This window comes from Carlito syrichta, unplaced genomic scaffold (assembly GCF_000164805.1).
Source record: "Carlito syrichta isolate Samal-C Ts95f unplaced genomic scaffold, Tarsius_syrichta-2.0.1 Scaffold304923, whole genome shotgun sequence".
NCBI classification, from domain to species: domain Eukaryota; kingdom Metazoa; phylum Chordata; class Mammalia; order Primates; family Tarsiidae; genus Carlito; species Carlito syrichta.
The window spans coordinates 5,857-21,588 of record NW_007249019.1 but is presented as its reverse complement, the minus strand read 5'-3'; the positions used below and the strand labels follow the sequence as shown (position 1 = coordinate 21,588).

The following is a 15,732-nucleotide window of genomic DNA, read 5'->3' as shown; positions in this document are numbered from 1 at the left end:
GCAGCGGCCTAAGAGGTTGATAACACAAAACTCCATGACATGCTCAGAGGTCAAGGTACAAATCTAAACCGCACTGAACTCACAGTACCACATAATCAAACCACAATGATCAAAATATTCACTTTAAACTGCTTTATATCCCTCTCACTATTTCAAAAAGGCACATCAGGGTCAATTCAGGTCAACTACAGGTAAATTACTATTAAATATGGTCATATGCAATTACTAGAATGAAATCATCCATTGAAAATCTAGCCAGGCAGTGGCTCATGCCTGTAATCCCAGCACTTTGGGAAGCGGGGATAAGAGGATTGCCTGAGCCCACAGGTTCAAGACCAGCCTGAGCAATATGGCAAGACCTCGTCTCTACAATAAATAAAAAAATTGGCTGGGTGTGGTGGCGCACACCTGTAGTTCCAGTTACTAGGAAGGCTGAGGTGGAAGGATCACCTGAGCCCAGCAGGTAGAGGCTTCGGTGGCCGTGAGCAGCATATGCCACTGCATTCCAGCCTGGATGAAGAGTAAGACTCTGACTCAAAAAAAAAAAAAAAAAAAAAAAAGAAAGAAAGAAAAGAAAATCTAGTGATACTAATACTTGAAATCAATAAAGTGGATACTACTATACTACTCAAAATTTATTATACTATCACACCCTCTAAGTTCTCTTAAAAACTCTTTAAGAATAAACCCAAAGATGCTGGACGTAGTAGCTTGCATCTGTAATCTCAACACTTTGGGACACCAGGGTGGGAGGATCTCTTAAGCCCAATAGTTCAAGACCAGCCTAGGAAACACAGAGAGACCTTATCTCTATAAAAACTGAAAAAATTAGTCAGGCATGGTGGCGCAAGCTGGTAGTCCCAGCTACTCAGGAAGCTGAGGCAGAAGGATGATCTGAGCCCAGGAAGTTGAGGCTGTAGTGAGCTGTGATGGTGCCACTGTGCTCTGGCCTTGGGGACAGAATGTGATCCCCAACGCAAAAAAAACAAAACAAAACAACAAGAACAACAAAAAAACCTCAGAATAAACCCACAGAATATTACTAATCATTACCAGCAGATACTAGTATGCTACTCTAAATTTATTATGCTATCACACCCTCTAAATTCTTTAAAACTCTTTAAAAATAAACCCAAAGATGCTGGGTTGCAGGCAGGGATTAGGCTCTACTAGTTATTTGCTCCCAAGTTAATAGGCTACTCAGGTAAATAAATAGTGCTTTGTTAAACATCTCAGGTAAACTGAATCCCAGATTAAGACATGTTCTGCTTGGCCCCCAGGCTGCATTTTAGTGTGTGGTAATTAGGTTGATGAACAATGAAAGCCACATTCCATGGTACCCTCGTTATAGGAAACAGTACCACGGGGGGAGGGGGGGAGCAAAGGAAAATAGTCTTCCTCTGCAGCTTACTGATTGGTCCACTAACCTGTAGAAATACGTGATTTTTTTTACCAGGAAATGCATGCATTAGTGGTAAACTCTCAAAGAGAACCAGGGATTCTATAGAGCCTTAGTTCTCAAAGACCAGCAACTTCAGCATCATTTGGTATCACTTCCACTACTGTGATTGGTTTCTCAGCACAGAACACTTCTGACACCAAATCGTGGGTTTTCCATACCAGGCAATCCTTCAATTCTCTGTTGTACCAACTGGGTTTTCTAGGATTTAATCTAATTCCGACATCATCAAATTCCCGGAGTTAGTGCAGACCCCCCACAGGTTGTGGGCTCAGTTCCACAAGAAGTTACTTCAGTTGATATCACAAGTACTAGGTATTCAGGGTATTCACACTCTATCCAACTTACCTACAAACCAGGGGTTCCCACAACGTACTCCTCGGCACAATAATTTGCTACGACAGATCACAGAACTCAGGAAAATATACTTACCTAGGAGATTTATTACACAATATTATAAAGAATACAAACGAACAGCCAGATGAAGGCGTACAGAGGGCTGGAAGGGTCTTGAACGCAGGAGATTCCATTCCCCATGGAGTTGGGGTACAATACTCCCTGGCACACTGATTGCTTCACCAACATGGAAATTCTTCAAACCCTACTGTTCAGGGTGTTTATGGGGGTTCCATTACATTGGCATGGTTGATTAAACCATTGACTGTTGGTGATTAACACAAGCTCTAGCACTTCCTCCCTCCCTAGAAGGCAGGAACTGGGCTGAAAGCTCCAACCCTCTAATGGCATGGTTGATTCCTCTGGCAACCAGCCTCAATCTGGAAGCTATCTAGGGGCCCAGCAAGAGTCACCTCATTAGCATAAACTCAGGAAACATTGAAAGGGGTTTATTATGAATAATGAAAGATGTTCCTATCACTCAGGAAATTCCATGGATTTTAGAAGTTCTGTGCCAGGAACTGGGATTAAAGACCAAATATATATTTTTTCTTCTTATTTTTTTATTTTTTTTTTTTAGTTGGAGTCTCCGTCGCCCAGACTGGAGTGCAGTGGCCGCTCCCGGCCACCGCGGCCTCGACCTGCTGGGCTCCGGCGATCCTTCCACCTCAGCTTTCCAAGTAGCTGGAATTACAGGCATGCGCTACCACGCCCGGCTGATTTTTTGATTTATTGTAGAGATGAGGTCTCGCTGCCTAGGCGGGTCTCGAACCAACGGGCTCAGGCAATCCACTCACCTCAGCATCTTATTATTTACTATGTAGGAAGCTGCCAGAAATGTCAATTCTTGAGTTCCACTCTAGATCTATTAAATCTGAAACTGTGGGGAATGGACTTAAGTTTGAAAAACACTACAATGACAAACAATGATCATTAATCATTAAGACAGAACACTTCTGGTCTCCCTACTGACTTTCCAGTTTACCTATGTGTAGGAAAAAGATTGTTGTAAGATATTCCTTTATTTGTCACAAAGTACTACATTTTGAATCAGTAGTTGACAAAGTCTGGGATTTGGGGAAAGGTGTTGACTACAAAGGGGCATGAAAAAACTTCTGGAAGCAATAGCAATACTATATATCTTGATTGTGGTATGAAGTTTAAAAAACTGTGAGCATTTGTCAAAACTCACAGAAGTATAGAATTAAAATGTGTACTTTATTATATATAAACTATGCCATAATACAGTTGATTGGTGGGGGAAGGGAAGAAGGATAAGAGTTCTGATGGAGAGATTTCTCCACTTTCTAATACTGCTCCCTAGGACTGTGTTCTTTAGAAACCCTGAGTCTTCCCTCCCTCCCAATCAACTGAATTATGGCATAGTTTATATACAGTAAAGTGCACATTTTAATCACTCATATTGCCCAAAGCAGCAAGAATTTGGCAATCACCCATGGGAAACAGTACCTTTGTAGGAGCTTTGGGATCCAGAGAGGAGGCTGCAAACCCTAACAGGGCTTAAGATCAAGAAGGTCTGCTTTAAGAAAGCAGGCCCACATTCAGGTGACAACCTCACCATCTGTGGTCCCAGCAACAGACCTACAAATGGTCTTGTGCCCCAATGGACTTGGATACAGCCCCATGTGACCTTGGTTCCACCAACAGACCCACCTGCCAAGGGACACAGGAGTAGTCACATTTTCTTGAACCTTGGGTGACAGGCTCACCCACCTCAGTCTCAGCTATGGACCTGAGGCAGCCCTATAACTCAGCTCTAGTCCCTCCTGTGCAAACAGAGTCCTACCAGGAGGAATATCCATCCATGCCCCAGAAGGTAGGTCTGCAGACCTTGGTCCCACAGCACATCCAGAAGTGGCCCTGTAACTCAGCTTCTATCTGACAGTAGTTGTGCTCAACCAGAAACACACTAGGAAACATGGTTGTCTGTGTTCCCAGAGGCAATTTCAACCCCACTGTGGCTGTTGAAATAGCCCTGAAACTCAGCTCTATCCCCTCCCAAACATGGTCCAGGAGCATCCTGTCAGGTCAGGGACCAGCCAGGAGACACACTCTCTAGTGTCCCCAAAGGCAGGCCCACTGAACACAGTTACACAATAGGTCCAAAATAGCACTGTGTTTCAGCTCCAGCCCCTCTTATCTGCATTTTGAGAGCAGTCCTGCCTGCCCATAGACCTGACAGCAGACATGCCTATCTGTGTCCACAGATGTATTATCACAAATACTCGTCCAACTGTAGCTCTAAAAGCAGTTCTGTGTTGCAGCTCCAGCCCTACCCAGCTCTAAGTGCAGAGACAGTGCTACCCACCTAGGAGCAAAGCAGGATGCAGCCTACCTATGCAAGCAAAGACAAGCCTGCACATCTCAGTCTCACTGTGGACCCTGAAGCAGCCCTGTGGCTCAGTTCCAGCTCCTCTCAGCTGTATCCAGGGTCACTCATGCCTGTCCAGGGTACACCCAGTAACCCAATGGGAATCTTCTCAGAGATCCAAGGGAGTCAAACCCATCTGCATACTTGGCAACAGGCCAGTCAACTGCAGATCCCACTCTCTACCCAGTAGCAGTGACATGACCTGGATCTAACTGCACTGGATGGCAATTCCAGAGGCAAACCTGTCAGCATGGGGACTCAAAAGAAGAAGGTCTTTACCTGCCAAAACCAGTCTGTAAAGACTGAAAGATATGTTTGCTCCTTCAAATTCAGACACCAACAAAAGGCTGTATCAATGAAAAAGATCAGGCAGACATGACATCACTAAAGAAAACCAATAAAGTCATAGGAACAGACCCCAAGAGAAATAAAGGTTAATAAGTGCTAGTAAAGAAAATAATCTAAAGAAGCTTCATGAGATGCAAGAAAGCACCCATAGACAAAACCAAAATAAGGAAACCAACAGCATATGAACAAAATGAGATGTTTAATAAGGAAATAGTAACCATTAGAAATAACCAAACAGAAACCCAGGAGCTGGAACACAATGACAGAACTGAAATAGAGAATTTCAAGAGCAAGTCTGATAGTGCAAAGGAAAGAATTTGCAAACTCAAAGGCAGGTCATTTGAAATTAGCCAATTATAGGAAAAAAAGAATAAAAGAGTAGAGAAAGCATAAGTACTTATGGGACATTATCAAGAGAACAAACACAGAACTTATAGGTGTTCCAGAAGGAGAAGAAAAAATAAAAGTAAAGAAAATTTACTAAAGAAATAATGGCTGAAAAGTTGCCAAATCTTAATAGAAATATGGACATACAGATTCATAAAGCTCAAAGAACTCCTAGTAAGATCAAACCAAAGAATATGCCAAAATACGTTACAGTCAAATTGTCAAAACTTAAAAGACAAAAAGACAATCCTGAAAGTAGCAAAAGGAAAGAGACTCATCATATGGAAAAGACCTTCCATAAGGTTATCAGCAGACTTTTCTACAGAAACCTTATAGGCCAGAAAGCAGTGGAATAATATATCCATAGCACTAAAAGGAAAAAAACAAAAATCTGTCAGCCAAAAACACTATACCCAGCAAAACTATCTTACAGAAATGAAGGAGAAATAAAAATATTTCCAGACCAAAAAAGCTGAGGGAGTTCATCACCACTAGATATGTCTTACAAGAAATGCTAAAGGGAATTCTTCAGGTTAAAACAAAAGGATGCTAAGTAATAAAATAAAAGAATAAAACTCAATGGTGGCAGTTTCTCCCACCCATGCCAGCTCTGGCACGTCTCCCTTTATTTTCCTCTCTTCTTTCTCTAATAAGCATTATTTTGAAACTTAAAAAAACCCTCACTGATAAAGATAAATAAATAGTCACACTGAGACTACTGTAATACTGTAATGGTGGTATACAAATCACTTTAAACTTTAGAATACAAGTTAAAAGATACAAGTGTTAAAAACAACTGTAGCAACAATAACTTGTTAACAGATATACAATTTTAAAAAATATGAAGTGTGACATCAATTGCATAATATGTGTGTAAGAGGAAAAAGTAAAAATGTACAATTACTGTATGTCATTGAAGTTGCTATTAGATTAAAATAGAATGTTACAGCTACAGATGTTTACTGTAAGCTCCATGGAAACTACAAACCTGAAGTAAATAAAAAGAAAAGGAATTAAAGTATACCACCAAAGAAAATCAACAAATCACAAGGGAAGACAAGAGAGGAAGAAAGAAATGAAAGAAAAACAAAATAACCAGAAAACAATTGACATATGGTACTGTAAGTTCTTACTAATCAATAATTACTTTAAGTGTAAATAGGTTAAATTGTCCAAACAAAAGACACAGAGAGGTTGAATGGATAAAAACACAAGCTCCAACAATGTACTGCCTATAAGAGACTTACTTTAGCTTTAGACACACACAGGTTGAACAGGGACTGAAAAAGATATTCCATGCAAATGGTAACCAAAAGAGGATGGGGTAGCTATACTCATATTAGACAAAATAGACTTTTGAAACTATGGTCAAAGAGTTAAAGAAACCAGTAACTAACAAAAATTATTGTGTTCACAGGATGGCAGATTTAAAAAAAAAAGAAACAACCTAGTGAAACACTGTCCTCTATCTGCTCGTAAGATAGCAAAACTAGATGAAATGGACTGGACCCAATATGGTCAACTGGAGTTTACACAGAATGAGCTTGTTGATGTCACAATCTGAATTTCCACCACATGTTTAATACTATCTTCCCCAGAATTTGCACATGGGAACCATGACAGGCATGAAGAGATAATAGCACATGCCTGAGAACTTTCCAGACTTCCCCTTTCCTTCCAGCAATCACCTCCTAGTCCCAGAATCCACCACCTAATAATCATTTAATGAAACTACTGCTTTAAAGTCAGCACAGAAAGACAGATTTGAGACTGACTTCTCTTTTTGTGAATTGATTTGCAATAAAAGCTTTTCTTTTCCTGAAAAACCCAGTGCCACAGTATTGAAGCCATGTCTACAAGAGTTAAATAAAGCAGTAAGTAACAAAAATTCTTGAATTTTCAGGATGGCAAATAACAATAAAGACCTCATCTCTACAATAAATCAAAAAATTCGCTAGATGTGGTAGTGTGTGCCTGTAGTTCCGGCTACTTGGAAGGCTGAGGTGGAAGGATTGCCAGAGCCCAGCAGGTCAATGCTGGGGTGGCTGTGAGTGTGCCACTGCACTCCAGCCTGGGCAACAGAGTGAGACTCCAATTCAAAACAAATAAACAAATAAATAAAATGAAGACTAGAAAGACAGTAGAAAAGATCAACAAACTATGAGTTGGTTATTAAAAAAAAAAATCAACAGAATTGACAAACTTTTAGCGAGACTACCAAAGGGAGAAAAAATGAGACAAATAAAGAAAATTATAAATGAAAGATGAGACATTACAACTGATATCACAGAATACAAAAGATCATAAGAGACTACTATGAACAAGTACATGCAATATACTGAATTAGAAAAAAATGGATAAATTCCTAGAAACATACAACCTACCAAGACTGAATCAAGAAGGGAAACCCTTAAGAGGCCAATAATGAGGAAGAAGATATAATCAGTAATCAAAAACCTCCCAATAAACAAAAGTCATGAATTCATGGGTAAATCCTACCAGGCACTTAAAGAAGAATTAATATCAATCCTTCTCAAATGCTTGCAAAAAACTGAAGAGGTAGGAAAACTTCTAAACTCATTTTACAAGGCCAGCATTACTCTCATAGAGAGCCAAGAAAGAATGTTCCAGAAAAGAAAATTGTAGCCCCAAATCCCTGAAGACCATAGATGCCAAAATCTTTACCAAAATACTAGCAAATCAAATTCAATAGCACATTTAAAAGATCATACACCATGATCAAGTGGGATTTATCCCTGGAATACAAGGATGGTTGAACATATGCAATTTGATGAATGTGACACACCATATTAACAGAATGAAGGATAAAAACTATATAACCATTTCAAGCACTTTAAAAAAAGTATTTGACAAAATTCAACAATCTCTCATGATAAAAACTATCAACAAATTAGATAAAGAAGGATTGCATCTCATCATAGTAAAGGTTACATATGATAAGCCCACAGTTTATATCAAACACAATGGTAAAATGCTGAAAGCTTTTTTTTGAGGTCAGGAATAAGACAAGAGTTCCTGCTCTTGCCATTTCTATTCATAATACTAGAAGTCCTAGCCAGAGCAATTAGGCAAGAAAAAAAATGATATGCATCTAACTCAGAAAGGGAAGAAGTTAGACTGTTTGTTTGCAGATGGTACACTCATATAATAGTTATGATATGATTATAGTAGATAACCCTAAATATGTCACAAAAAAACCTGTTAAAATAAAAGAATTTGGTAAAGCTGTAGGACAAAAAAAAATTAAAAATCAATTGCATTTTTATACACTAACAACAAAAAAGAAATTAAACAATCCCATTAATAATAGCAGTAAAAAAATACTTAAAAATAAATGTAATCAAGAAGATGAAAGATCTATATACCATTTATAAAGCTATAAGACATTATGAAAGAAATCGAAGACACAAATAAATGAGAAGATATCCCATGTTTATGGATGAGAAGAATTAATATTGTTAAAATGTCCATTCTACCCAAATGATCAACTGATGCAATTCAATCCCTATCAAAATTCCATTGGATGTATTCCAGTCTCAGCAATGCAGTAAGACCCGTCACTTCAAAAAAAAAAAAAAAAAAAAAAATTCCAGTAGCATTTTTCATAGAAATATAAGAAAAAAAATTCTAAAATTTGTATGGAAACACAAATAACCTCAAATACACATAGTAATCTTGAAAAAGACCAATCCCGGAGGCATCATACTTCCCGATTTCAACTATATTACAAAGATATAGTAATCATAATAGTATGATAATGACATAAAAGCAGATAGACAAATGGAATACAATAGAGAGTTCAGAAATAAACCCACACATATAATCTTTGACAAGGGTGCCAAGAATACAAAATGGGGAAAAGAGTAGTGTCTTTAAAAACAGTGCTGAGAAAACTGGACATTCACATGGAAAAGAATGAAATTGATAATCATTGAATTTTATATATCTTACTCCATATGCAAAATTAACCCAAAATGAATTAAAGCCTTAAAATGTAAAACTAGAAACTGCAAAAACTCCGAGAAGAAAACATAGGGCAAAAGTTCCATGACATTGGTCTTGGCAATGATTTTTTCTATATGACACCAAAAGCACAAGGAACAAAAGCAAAAATAAACAAGTAGGACTTATGCATAGAAATAAAACATTTAACACTTATGCATAGAAAGAAAACATTTAACAAAATAAAAAGACAACCCACAGAATGAGAGAAAACATTTGCAAGCTACAAGTATATATCTGATTAGTATTAAAAATATATCACACTCACAAAGAAGGACAAAATTATGGACTTCGGAGCAACTTGGATAGATTTAGAGTCTATCAATGCTCAGTGATCTATCACAGAAACAAAGAACTGAGCACTACACATTCTCACTCATAAGTGGATCCTGAACATTTATCATAACACTACATGAAAGAGTTTGGCAGTAGCGAATCACTGCCGTGGAGAGAGGTGCACATAACATTAATAAGAGGACCTGATGCCAAACCATTTATAGGGAAATCTAAACAAGAAAATTAATAGACTTAGCCTCTAACTGATTTCTCAGAAAATACAAGCTTTCAGTCTAGAGACAACCTATACACTATAATTTGAGCAAATGTAAAAATGAAATGGGAATTTTTGTATAATATAAAAATCACCAGAGGCAAAGACAAAAGTTTGTTTTTTTTAATTCTTATACTTAAGGATCTTGAAAATGGTCAGTGAGAGGATATATTCTATATAATATAAATCCTTTCTATTTGTACATTCATTAGTCTAAAGGTTATTTCTCTAATGTTTGGTTGTGTTTTACTCATTATTTGTATGACTGCATTTTAATCTGCCTTCCTGGAGTTAAATCACTAGTCTAATAAGTTATATTCCAGATTCATTATCTTTTCTGTTTAAGACAGGAAAAGAAATTGACTGGGGTACCTTTACTTTCCATTTTTGTTTTCAGTGAAATATTATTTAACATATACTAAATGGCACTGTCAGGAATCATAATACATTTAAAGCAGATTTCAACTAAAAAAAAAAGTAACATTGATTTATATAAATTTGTCAAGGGTCCATTTATTATAGTCACTTTTCATTTGTACATATAGTCTATGCTCAAATTAAATGTTCAAATTATATTTACAAAGTAATTCCTTAAGTAATTACTTTATTTCAGCCAGGGCTCAGTGGCTCATGCCTATAACGTCAGCTACTTAAGAGGCTGAGACAGGAGGATCACTTGAGGCCAGGAGTTCAAGACCAACCTGGGTAGCATAGCAAGACCCCATCTCTAAATAATAGAATGAAATAAAAATTTTAAACAGTTGTTTGTTTCAATTTAGAAAAGACCTGAACAATAAATTTTCAAGTAATTTAATTAAATCACTCAAATCTTAGAATTAAATATTCCATCAGAGGTCAATGGCCAAAAATCTCCTTTACATACCACACAGTCTATTCAAGTCAAACCCTCTCCAGATCAGTATTTTCTTACAAAGTTGCAATATGCAAAGAACACAAGCACAAAACTCCATTTAGAAAAAGCTTGGTGCTTAGAATCAGCTTTAGGGTAGACAAGTAGTAAGAACAGAATTAGTCAGTACTTGGTCTAGTGGCTTAAGTATGGCCTGACTGAAAGCTGGGTTAAAAATAACAAAGGGACTGCCTAATGTGTGGCCTAATCATTCAATGCCCCTTGAAATACATGCTATCATATTTCTGTAGATAATTAATGCTAAAATGATTCCATTAATTCGATAGATTATATTTATAATTTCACCTCAGACAGCAGAGCAACTTTTCAAAATTGTTATATTGCTGATGATGTTAATATATAGGACTCTTTTGTTTGTATGGGGTAATTCTTTTCATCTTCACAGTGGTAGGTTGTGCTAATTCAACGATTTTTCTTTTATTGTTCACTAATGAGACAGTAATTGCCATCAGACTCCTACTGGGAACACAGACTTTTAAATATATTAGGCCTAAGGACAGGTTTCACTGTATTTATAATGATTCTGAGATACATTTTATTCTGCATGAATACACCAGCATCAAAATGTTTTCTTCTCTATGGAAGATAAACTGCATATCATTTAGCAATGTGTAAACAGGAAAAACAAATTTAACGAGGCAGATCTCAGATTTCTCTTGCTAGCAACTAAATGGAAGAACAATCAACAGAATGCTCCTTTTTATTAAAAACCTATTAAGCTTTAGGTAGAAATCCCAAAAAGGGGCTATTTTCAAGTTTTTAATGTTTGAATTAGAAACTAACTGCCAGTCTCAGTGTGAGTTTCAATGTACCACAAAGTCAAAAGTCATGTCCTGTTTCGAGTATGACTGTATATAAAGAAAGTTAAAGATATTTTAATGTATTGATGGCTAACACCACTATCTTTGAGTTTAGGGTATAAAGACTTCTAGAAATACATTTAAAGTAATATTTTCTGGTGATATATTTTGGTTGATGAACTGCATTTGGCAATTATTGTCCTTTGAGATCTCAGGTAGTCTCCTGCTCTTAAACACAGTAGGTATCTTTTACCACTCAAGAGTGAGACTACAAAAGTTCCAGTTTCCCATTCTCAGATTATAATCTTTTCTAAATCCCAAATGAAATGTAAAGTGAGAATAGTACCTTTCATGGTGTCCTAAATCCGAAAGAAATTCATCTGCATGTCTTTGGAGTTCAATTCCTTCTAAGGACTTTAATTTCTTCAATTCACTCTGTAGAAAAAACCAGAGCTCTTTAGCTCCATTTTCAATCCTCCTCCTCAGGATTTCATGATCCTTCCCCAGACCTGCAGTAAAAGAATAAAGAGTAGAAGCATGTTCAACATTTTGGAAAAAGGAAATTTTCAATTATTTGTACTAAAGTCAATATACTGAGGGGAAAAACATAATGTATTAATCACCTACCATTTCTGGTTTGTTTCTTGTAATTTTCAATCTGTTCTTTGGCCTTAACAAGCTGCTCTTCTAAAACACGTACCCTTCCTGTAGCTGGCCCCTGATCAATGGGGCCTTCTGGTATCCTATAGTTCAGGGAAGAAAATATAAACATTTAGCTTTTAAATTATGCAATAAATACAAGTTTACTTTGCTAAACATATGTACTAGTAATTCTACAAGTTATTAAGCCATATAGCACAAAAGTAGTACCAAATGTAATTTTCTCTTCAAAGGTATGGGATAAACCATAACAATGAAATGATATTAAACAAGAACAGAAAATTATAACCTAGCTCAGAAATCCTTGCTTTTCTAGGAGCTATGAAACTTTTAGAGCTGTTTCCTAAAAACTTTCATCCTATAACTTAGTGGTCAATTCTTCATTACTGTTGAGAATAACAAAAGTGAAGGCAAGGGTGAAGAAAACGCTGAAAGGGAACAGGGAGCTCATATTTTTTTTTTAGTTGGAGTCTCACTCTGTCGCCAAGACTGAAGTGCAGTGGCCGCTCCCGGTCACTGCAACCTCGACCTGCTGGGCTCCTGCGATCCTTCCGCCTCAGCCTTCCAAGTAGCTGGAACTATAGGCATGCACCACCACACCCGGCTAATTTTTGATTTATTGTAGAGATGAGGTCTCGCCAAATTGCCCAGGCGGGTCTCAAACCTGCGGGCTCAAGCAATCCACTTACCTCAGCCTCCCAAAGGCACAGGATTATAGGCTGAGCCACCGAGCCCAGCTTGAAGCATACATTTTAACAGATGTCTACGGACATGCCCAAATATCACATAAAAAGTCATTTATAAATTAATTCCGATATCAGGTTATGTAAATCTTTGCTTTAATTCATGAATTCATGACTTTAGATTATTAAGCATTGGTTTCACACAGGAAAAAGACAAAAGTAGAAGATAAACTATATCAGAAAAAAATAGGTTAATGTCTTGTTCATTTCCATAAGAAACAAAAAAATCAGTAAATAAATATAAAATGTTGTATCACAACACAAAAACTCCACAATCTTTTGTTTATATGATCAACCTATCTGATAATATATATTATCATACTGTATCTTTGACTTCTTTTCAAACATGCTGCTAACATGTTTTGTTTTTAATGTAACTTGTATTCCATTTTGACATACAAACAATGTGTAATAGGCTAAACAAAGGTTCTCCAGAGACACCCACACCCTAACCCCTGGGACCTGTGAATGTTACCTTATATGGCAAAAGGAACTTTGAATATGTAATTAAGTTAAGGATTTTGAGATTGGGAGACTGTCTTGGATTATAATTGGGGTTATACTTGTAACCACAAGTGTCCTTCTAAAAGGGAGGTAGAGGGAGATTTTACTACAGAAGAGGAAAAGGATATGTGGACAATAGCTTTGAAGATGGAGGGAGGGGCCATGAGTGAAGACTGTACTACTTTAGGAACTGGAAAAGCCTAAAACAAACAAACAAATCAGATTCTCTCCTAGAGCTTTTCTAGAAAATGCAGCCCTTCTGACATTTTAGTTTCAACCCAGCAAACTTCACTTCAGATGTCTGTCCTGTAAAACTGTAAGATAATAAATTTTTATTGTTTCAAGCTACCAAGTTTTTGCCACAGTAGCAATATGAAGCTAATATCCTGATATGCACGTATATAAACTTCTGCAAAGTTATTGTGAAGATTAAATGACTAATTTTTCTTTCAAAGTCTATTGAAAAGAGAAAATGTTGGTAAAAGTACTTACTACCGTGTCTGATAATAAATCTTATGAAGGCTTATTATATTTGAGTTTAGCCATTTTAGTGATGAGGTGTAATATCCAAAAGTTTGGCATATCTATTCCTGCCACCACAATCAGTGTAAATCACTTAATTTTTACATTATAGTCAGCAGAACTTAAATTCGGATGTCAACATAGTCCTTTGATACAAAGACTCTGATATAGCAGAGGTTTTTTTTTTTATGGCTTTTCTAACATTTTTTACATAATTGACAAAGACAGAGGAACTGCCAACTGCACTACTTCAGAATACATATTTAGTAAGTAGGTATTGTTACAGTTATACCAGAGTAATTGGAGGCATTTAAAAATTTCCTATAAAACTGTATGCACCGAGTCTCCTGCACTCTTTCTAAAGATGACTGACCAGGTGGGAAGCGGCAAGATGGTGACGGGGCAACCCGGTCTCTGAAGCCCTCTGCAAAGGAGATCTGCAGTGGGTCTCTGACTCCCGCCCTGGGGGGCTGTGGACCCCAACACCGCAGCCTGCTCTTCATACAGAGCTCGGCCGTGGCCACTGTTGGGACATCGCAACGGACTGGACAGTCACTGTGGCGCAAACAGTGCTGCTGCCGCAGCCCCTCCCCCCACCACCGCTGCCGCAGCCTCTGTGACAGCCGTAGCACATCACACCACCCAGGCCCGAGGCGATCCACATCAAACCCCTTCAGGGAAGATCTGCTGGGATCGCTGCCACCTCTCCTGCGACCGAGACTGTCCTGCCCGCCCGCCATAAGGCTCCTGTTGCCTGCTCTGAGGCAAGCAGCCATCTTGTTCCTATCCGGCCCCACCCCTCTGGGGTGAGCAGCTGAGATAGCACCACCTGCTGGCAATTCAAGGTAACAACACCGATACGGGAGAAACAAGCTTGATAAAGACATAGACCAGAGTGCTGAACAGAGGGTAATCTGAACTGTCCTTCACAGCAGACCAGGGGCAACTGACCCGAACTGCAAACTAATTTACCAGCTTGAAAAGAAAACTAGAAATCAGACCTGAAAGGACATTGGACTTAAACGAAATGTCTCAGAGTGTGCTTCATTGATTCTATTAGTTTGATGACTTAATTCTATTCCTACTGTATTGTCCCCTTTTTTCTTTTTTCCTTTTCCTTTTCTTCTCTCTTAAACCATATCTTTGTATAGAGGAACTAACAATGTGGTTTGTTAGCTTATATGTTAGCATCACTATATGTTTTATTTTTATTTTTCATTTTTTGTATGAGAGTTGGTTCATTTGTAGCTGTGGTCTATTGTTTTTATCTGTTTCAGTATGGGCCTCTCTCTCGATTTGTTGGCACACTCGTTTTTTTCCCCCCTTACTCCTCTATCTCTCCACTCCCCTCTTCAACCCACTATCTGCTCCATTCTCTCCCCTCTGCTAACCACATTTTATTTCAAGGAGTAAACCTATAGCCCCACTGCACGGACAGATTCCAGGGCAGTGGGAAGTGGGTTCCACATTATCCACACGCATGTCAGAGAATACCAGGACCTGCAGACAGAATTTGAATCACAGCTCTCCCCTTAAGTAAATCTCAAAACTGCAAAAAGGACCACCTCCAAACTATGCTGCAACTCCAGAATTGAACAAAGTAAGAGGACATACATAAAGAATAGGAGATTGAACAAACAGAAGTAAAACCAATCCCTTTACCCCTGAATAACAGAATTAAAGAAGACGGTGATGTGGAGGGAAGGAAAATGTAGGCAGGGGGAAAAACCACACAAATGAAGAAAAACCAAAAGAAGAATATAGGTCTTACAAAGACCCCTGGGAAATCAGACACAGAAAACAGATTCTGGAACACAAACAATGAAGAGGCCCCAGAATGACTGGTTACATGCAACAAACCCAGACATCAAGACATTAATGGAGAGAATTTAAAAACTGAGGAGAGACAAGAGGAAAACAGGAAGGAGCTGATGTCAGAAATGACAGCAGTAAAGAATACTGTGATGGAAATGAACAGCAAACTAATAAGCATGGAAAGCAGAATCAGTCAAGCAGA

The 15,732-nt window shown here is 37.9% G+C and overlaps 1 protein-coding gene across 1 annotated transcript in view; it reads right to left on the bottom strand.

Moving 5' to 3' along the window:
* The window catches only part of LOC103263350 (alpha-(1,6)-fucosyltransferase-like), a 57,511-nt gene extending 43,020 nt beyond the window's left edge, over window positions 1-14,491 (bottom strand). Inside the window, exons 1-3 of the mRNA XM_008061032.1 lie at window positions 14,055-14,491; window positions 11,914-12,029; window positions 11,633-11,795 (exon numbers count right to left, since the gene is read on the bottom strand). Coding sequence (XP_008059223.1) covers window positions 11,633-11,795; window positions 11,914-12,029; window positions 14,055-14,491 — 716 coding nt within the window. The remainder of the gene's footprint in view (window positions 1-11,632; window positions 11,796-11,913; window positions 12,030-14,054) is intronic.
* Between the last annotated feature and the right edge of the window lie 1,241 nt (window positions 14,492-15,732).